Source organism: Momordica charantia (assembly GCF_013281855.1).
Source record: "Momordica charantia cultivar OHB3-1 chromosome 6 unlocalized genomic scaffold, Mcharantia_2.0 BLBB01000006.1, whole genome shotgun sequence".
NCBI lineage: Eukaryota > Viridiplantae > Streptophyta > Magnoliopsida > Cucurbitales > Cucurbitaceae > Momordica > Momordica charantia.
The window spans coordinates 8,770,381-8,776,674 of NW_028275164.1; the positions used below are offsets into that span (position 1 = coordinate 8,770,381).

General features: G+C 36.6%; 1 protein-coding gene across 1 annotated transcript; it reads left to right on the top strand.

The window, feature by feature from the left end:
- Positions 1-478: 478 nt before the first annotated feature.
- LOC111021640 (calcium-dependent protein kinase 8) lies at positions 479-5,936 on the top strand. The gene is made up of 9 exons (XM_022298662.2): positions 479-832; positions 1,203-1,808; positions 3,133-3,256; positions 3,359-3,502; positions 3,685-3,837; positions 3,928-4,043; positions 4,153-4,320; positions 4,645-4,875; positions 5,421-5,936. Exons 2-9 carry the CDS (start codon positions 1,302-1,304, stop codon positions 5,574-5,576), a joined length of 1,599 nt encoding a protein of 532 aa, XP_022154354.1. The 5' UTR covers positions 479-832; positions 1,203-1,301; the 3' UTR covers positions 5,577-5,936.
- Positions 5,937-6,294: the final 358 nt, after the last annotated feature.

The window sequence follows — 6,294 nt, forward strand, 5'->3', positions numbered from 1 at the left end:
TTTAAAAAATATAGGTGGAATCTTTTTTTATCGATTCTTTGGTTGAAAAAGTTATAGGTTTAAATCTTCACGTCATATATTTATTTTGCTAAAGGAAAATAACGTGAAGTTAAAAAAAATTTACAAAAACAGCATAATACGAAATAAATAGCACAAACAAAAAGTCATACATATTGAAAAAATAAAAATTGCGACTTTAGAAAAATACATATTAAATTTATGGTATTGCAAAGTAATTGGTGGTACTTTGGGCTATACTTTAAGATCATTCACATGTAATTGGTTGGAGTTGCAGGAATTGGGGAGGGACATTTGTTTTGTCTGATTGAATATATCTGTTTTGATTTAAGCAAAGTGATGATAATAATTCTTGGGAGAATTTGCAATGTACATGAAATTGAAAACTCCAAACCAAATTCCAAAAGATAAATTAATAGAGAAAGAGAGGAAAAATACACCCATTGATTGGGAAAGGGAGAGAAAACAAAGGGGAAGAAAAAAGAGTTTTCTTTTCTCTCTTCAATGAATCAAGGAGAGAGAAATTGGAATTGAGAGAAACTCAGAGAGAGAGAGAGAGAGAGAGAGAGAGAGAGAGAGAGAGAGAGAGAGAGAGAGAGAGAGGGTCTCTGCAGAACGAGCTTTGACCTCTCTCTCAGAGAACCCATGGCGCATTCACACTTTTGAAGAGTTTTTTTTCCTCCCCTTCTTAATCTTTCCCCGGAACAACTCTTTCAATCTCTCTCTCGTTGAGTTCTTCAGAAGATTCAGAAGAAACCCATTTCGATTTCTGGGTGTTTTCGGAGAAATTTTGATCTTCGTTCCTGGATTTCAGGTGAGCTTTCTGGGATTTTCTTATTCTTCTTCCTTCTCTGTTATGTGTGTTGTATTTCAAACGTTATGAAAAATTTCTTACTATTTGCTTTTCTCAGACTCAGCGTTTTAACTTTTTCTTTTTCTTTTTCTTTCCCTTTTGTTTGGTCCATGACAAGGCCATCCTCTCTCGCTTTTGGATAATTCTGGAAGATATTTGCGGGCTGTTGTTGTTTTTCCCCCCTTTCTACATTCATATGAAGTGTTTTCTTGTTTCTTTCTAAGCTATTGCTTTCAAATACCCTCTAATATCCCCCTTTAAAATCTCGATTCCCCTTTATCATATCTCACGATTCAATCAAACTTTTCTGTCTTAATCAATCGTCTTGCAGATTTTGTAACATCGAGATCTGTTTCCCCCTTTTCGTTTACTGGGTGTTGTTAGAGTCTGTGTAGAAATCAGACCCTCTGAAAGCTCGAGGATCTGATTCATGGGGAATTGCTGCGCCACGCCGGCCACTCCTTCAGGGAAGAATCATCACAAGGGGAAGAACAAGAAGCCGAACCCATTTGCAGCAGATTATGTAGTGAGCAACGGCAATGGCGTTGGGAACTGGGTGTTGAAAGATCCGACGGGCCGCGACATTTCTGCTCAATACGATCTGGGCAGCGAGCTCGGGAGAGGCGAATTTGGAATAACTTATCTATGCACTGATTTATCCACTGGAGAGAAACTCGCCTGCAAATCCATTTCGAAGAAGAAGCTGAGAACGGCTGTGGATATAGATGATGTGAGGAGGGAAGTTGAGATTATGAAGAATTTGCCTAAGCACCCGAATATTGTGTCGCTGAAGGACACCTATGAGGATGAGCATGCTGTTCATATTGTGATGGAGCTGTGTGAAGGTGGAGAGTTGTTCGACAGGATTGTTGCTAGGGGACATTACACAGAGCGAGCTGCTGCAGCTGTCATGCGGACCATTGTTGAAGTTGTTCAGGTATTCTTGTCCATCTTTGTGGTTCTTGTAGTTGTTTTTTTGGAGGGTCGAGGATAAGATTGTTATTGCTTCGTGAGCTTGAGCTGTTTCCATGGCGCTTGATAATATTTCTTTTGGTTGTTTGATTTGATTATGACTTGGGTTTAACGTTTAAGTTACAGATTTAGTCGTTGAACTTTGATTGTTGCGTTTATTTAGCTTCTGAACTGTAGATAATTTTTGTTTATTTGAACTTTGAATTACGATTCTGTATAGTTGTTAACTAAATGATTTCATTGTGGAGTTCGATCTCTAAGGTCTTTTGTAATTATCAGTTAGGTGTTTTTCTTTTGGATGAGAGCCCTTTTCTTTAGTGGGCGTCCTCTTGTAGGACTGTTTTTTTGTATGCCCTTGTTCTTCTTTTCATTTTTCTCAATAGAAGTGTGGTTTCGTATTAAAAAACTAAATGATAAGTTGATAGCATAGGCATGTCTTTGGGAAAGTATTGGTGGCACGGTGTGTTACATAAATGGTAAAAGGAAGTGGAGAATTGGATGACTGGACAAGATAAAAAATGACTCATGCAACATACCCTATCTCTAAAGCAACACATCAAATCCTTGTTTATAGACCATGTCACTTTGATTTATCTAGTTGTCCACTTTCTTATGTTATTTCTGTGTCACATCATGTCAAATTAGCCCACATTTCTTTAATAGGCATGTCACCTAATTATTTAGGCCCTATTTGATAATTATTTAACTTTTAGTTTTTTAGTTTTGAAATTTTAGTTTATAAACATTATATCTATCTCTTTGTGTTTTTCTTTTTGCTATGTTATCTACTTTTTTTTTAATTACATTTTCAAAATCTGCCAAATTTTAAAAACTAAAAAAAATGCATGTTTTTAAAAACTTGTTTTTCTTTTTGAAATTTGGCTAGGTATTCAGATATATTTGTAAGAATGGTAAAAAACATACTACAATAGATTGAGAAGTATGAATAATTTTAATAAGCAGAAAACTAAAAATGTAATTGTTATGGTTAACTTAATTAACGATGTTTACCGGAAAAATAAATGGACACAAGGGTAAGAGTTTAGCAACTAAATTTGTAGTTTAACCTATAACTTATAACTAATATTTGGAACAATGTTATTGCCTTGTTGCTGCTAATCTTTATATCCTTTTTGTGTTTTCAACTTCAAAATGTCTATTCTGCTGCACGATTGATTGCATATTCTGGTTGAAACTTATCGTTGATGGTGGCAATACCTCCATCTTTGTTGAGCTTATTGAGAAGTAATATGACTTGCTCATATAGTTATATGCATTTTGCCATGCAGATGTGTCATAAACACGGTGTTATGCATCGTGATCTCAAGCCTGAAAACTTCCTCTTTGGAAATAAGAAGGAAACAGCTCCGTTAAAGACAATTGATTTCGGGTTATCGGTGTTCTTCAAACCTGGTATTGGCCTCTAGATCCATTCAGCATGACTACTTCTTACCTCTCTTACACAGTTGCTTTCATGTCTGCAAGTGTAATATAACAAATTTATGATCCCGTTAGGTGAGCGGTTTAACGAAATTGTTGGAAGTCCGTATTACATGGCGCCTGAGGTCCTGAAAAGGAACTATGGTCCAGAAGTTGATGTCTGGAGTGCTGGGGTTATACTCTATATTTTACTTTGTGGTGTCCCACCTTTTTGGGCAGGTTTGTTTCTCATAACTTATATATTTTCTTCTTTTTTTCTTCACCTAATATCTGTAAGGGATAGAGTTGGAGAATCATTATGGAAAATCTTCTCCATTTTCTCATAAGGGAAGCATATAAATGAAGATTTTTATCCATCTCTGTTTCTGTTTGGTTGAGTTTCTTCATATTTTTGCAACCAGAAACCGAACAGGGGGTTGCGCAGGCTATCATTCGCTCGGTAATCGATTTTAAGAGGGACCCCTGGCCTATAGTCTCCGACAATGCAAAGGACCTTGTGAAGAAAATGCTTGATCCTGACCCCAAAAGGCGACTTACCGCTCAAGAAGTCCTTGGTACTAGTTTTATTCAGTGACTGAAGATTATGTTGGCTTCTCACTTCAGTGCTTCACTTCTTAATGATTTTCCCTTTTGTTCATATGTAGAACATCCATGGTTACAAAATGCCAAAAAGGCTCCAAATGTTTCATTGGGTGAGACTGTGAAAGCAAGGCTAAAGCAGTTTTCAGTAATGAACAAGCTCAAGAAAAGAGCTCTACGGGTAATAACAACTTGAATACGAATAAAACTTTGCGACGATTCGAGAATTCTTGCTGAATATTTAATATCAAAGTAGCTTTATGTCTAATATTTGAATTTTTTTACATCAGGTTATTGCCGAGCATTTATCAGTAGAGGAAGTGGCTGGAATCAAGGAGGCATTTGAAATGATGGATACTGGCAAAAGAGGGAAGATAAACCTTGAGGAGCTTCGTGTAGGATTACAAAAGCTCGGTCAGCAGATTCCCGACCCCGATCTTCAGATACTCGTCGAATCTGTAAGCATTCTTCTCTTCCTAACTCCATCTAGCTTTTGGCCACTGTCCTCAAAACAATATTACAACACATGGGTCTGTGCTCTTAACTCTGCATAATCATTCGTCATCTTAATTTGAACTTTATACTCGGATTTTCTTACTTTACTTGATGAAAAAACATGTGGAGGAAGTGAAGAACAGTATAATGTAACCACTGAATATTGGTCTGCCTGCATAATAGATGAGCTCACAGTAGTTCTATCTGGTTTTCATTGTTGTAAAACATAGGAGGGGCAAGTTTCTGGTTGTTATTGTTATCCTAAGCAAAGTGTACAACTATGACAGGCTGATCTTGATGGTGATGGGACATTGAATTACGGAGAATTTGTCGCGGTTTCGGTTCATCTTAAAAAGATGGCCAATGATGAACACCTGCACAAAGCGTTTTCGTTCTTTGATCAAAACCAGAGTGGGTACATAGAGATCGAAGAGCTTCGAAATGCACTAAACGATGATGATGAAACGAATGGCGAGGAGGTTATCAGTGCCATCATGCATGATGTGGACACAGATAAGGTCAGTATTTGTAGCTGAATACAATCGTTTCTTTAGGACCTACTTGCATTATGTCCATGAACTACTCACACTAATCCCACACCTTCCCGATCGGGCAGGTTCCTAGAGATTTTTGGAGTGTCCTTGGCTTGTAATAGGGTGTGTAGGGCGATGGTGAAGGAGGTTTTGCTTTGCCCCCTTTTCGGGATAGAGGGGCCCTGTTGTGCCCGGCTTCTTTTTTTTTCTTTGCTATTTTGCTTCTTTTTTTTTCTTTGTTATTTTGTAGGGTATTTGGAGCAAGAGAAGTAGTAGGAGTTTTAGGAGGTGGAGAGGTCTTGGAGGGAAGTTTGGGATCTAGCTGGATTTAATACCTCTTTGTGGATGCCTGTTTCTAAGTCTTTTTCATTTAGATGTCATTCTTTTAGATTGAGTTCCCTTCTTGTAGGTTGATCTTGTTTTGGTAGACATATTTTATATATGCCCCATCATATATTCTTTCATATTTTTCAATGAAAGCTTTGTTTCTTATCAAAAATATATATTATTTTCTCGTTCATTTCTTTCAGGATGGACGTATAAGCTACGAGGAGTTTGTAGCCATGATGACGGCGGGTACGGATTGGCGAAAAGCATCAAGACAATATTCGCGGGAAAGATTCAACAGTCTAAGCCTAAAGTTAATGAGAGACGGATCATTGCATCTAAGTAACGAGGGTAGATGAATCACAAACAACATCGAAAGCCGATTGATTATCGCTATCAGAATTGGATACAGGGGAGAAACTCTTAAATTTTCATATATTTTTTTTCCTTTCTCACCACTTGAAGATGTTAGAACAGACATTTTGGGATAGGGAGGATTAGAATGGAGGTCCAAACTAAAAGGGCCATTGAGATCAGAGGAGAAGATCACCTAGTTGTAGAGAGAGAGAAAAAGAAGAAATGGGTATAAAAAAAATGTTGGTTAAAGACTTCAGTGTGTGATTGTTGTGTGTATATAATCAATTAGGCCAGCAAGTGATTTCATTTACTGCTGAAATTATGTAAGAATTTGCTTCATTTGATCTCTCATATTTTTTCAACTTCTCTTGTGCTGTTGAATTAGTATAACATTTTTCAATCTCTTTCTCTCAATAGTACTTTAGAGGATTTGAATATATAGTTTTGGTCCAATAAAATTGATGTTGAGCTAACATGCGAGTTTAAGAAAAATTGGTGAGTGAAGACACTTAGGGTGTGTGGGAATCATGGTAGAATGAGTAATTTTGAAAAAAAAAAAGATTCAAAGTATAATTGATTTTTCAAAATTATCATTTAAGTTAAAATGATTTTAAGTTTTTCTAAAATCAACTTTTTAATTTGCTAAAGATAATGAATGGAAGGAAAGTGATTTTACACCAAAATCACTCTGATATAAACCAAGGAGTTGGACCAATTACA

What these genes read in the sequence shown, in the direction of transcription:
- LOC111021640 (XM_022298662.2), top strand. Translation starts at nt 1,302, where the DNA reads ATGGGGAATTGCTGCGCCACGCCGGCCACTCCTTCAGGGAAGAATCAT. An exon ending in TACCGCTCAAGAAGTCCTTG is followed by an intron (nt 3,838 to 3,927) that starts GTACTAGTTTTA and finishes GTTCATATGTAG; the next exon opens with AACATCCATGGTTACAAAAT. An exon ending in ATGATGTGGACACAGATAAG is followed by an intron (nt 4,876 to 5,420) that starts GTCAGTATTTGT and finishes CATTTCTTTCAG; the next exon opens with GATGGACGTATAAGCTACGA.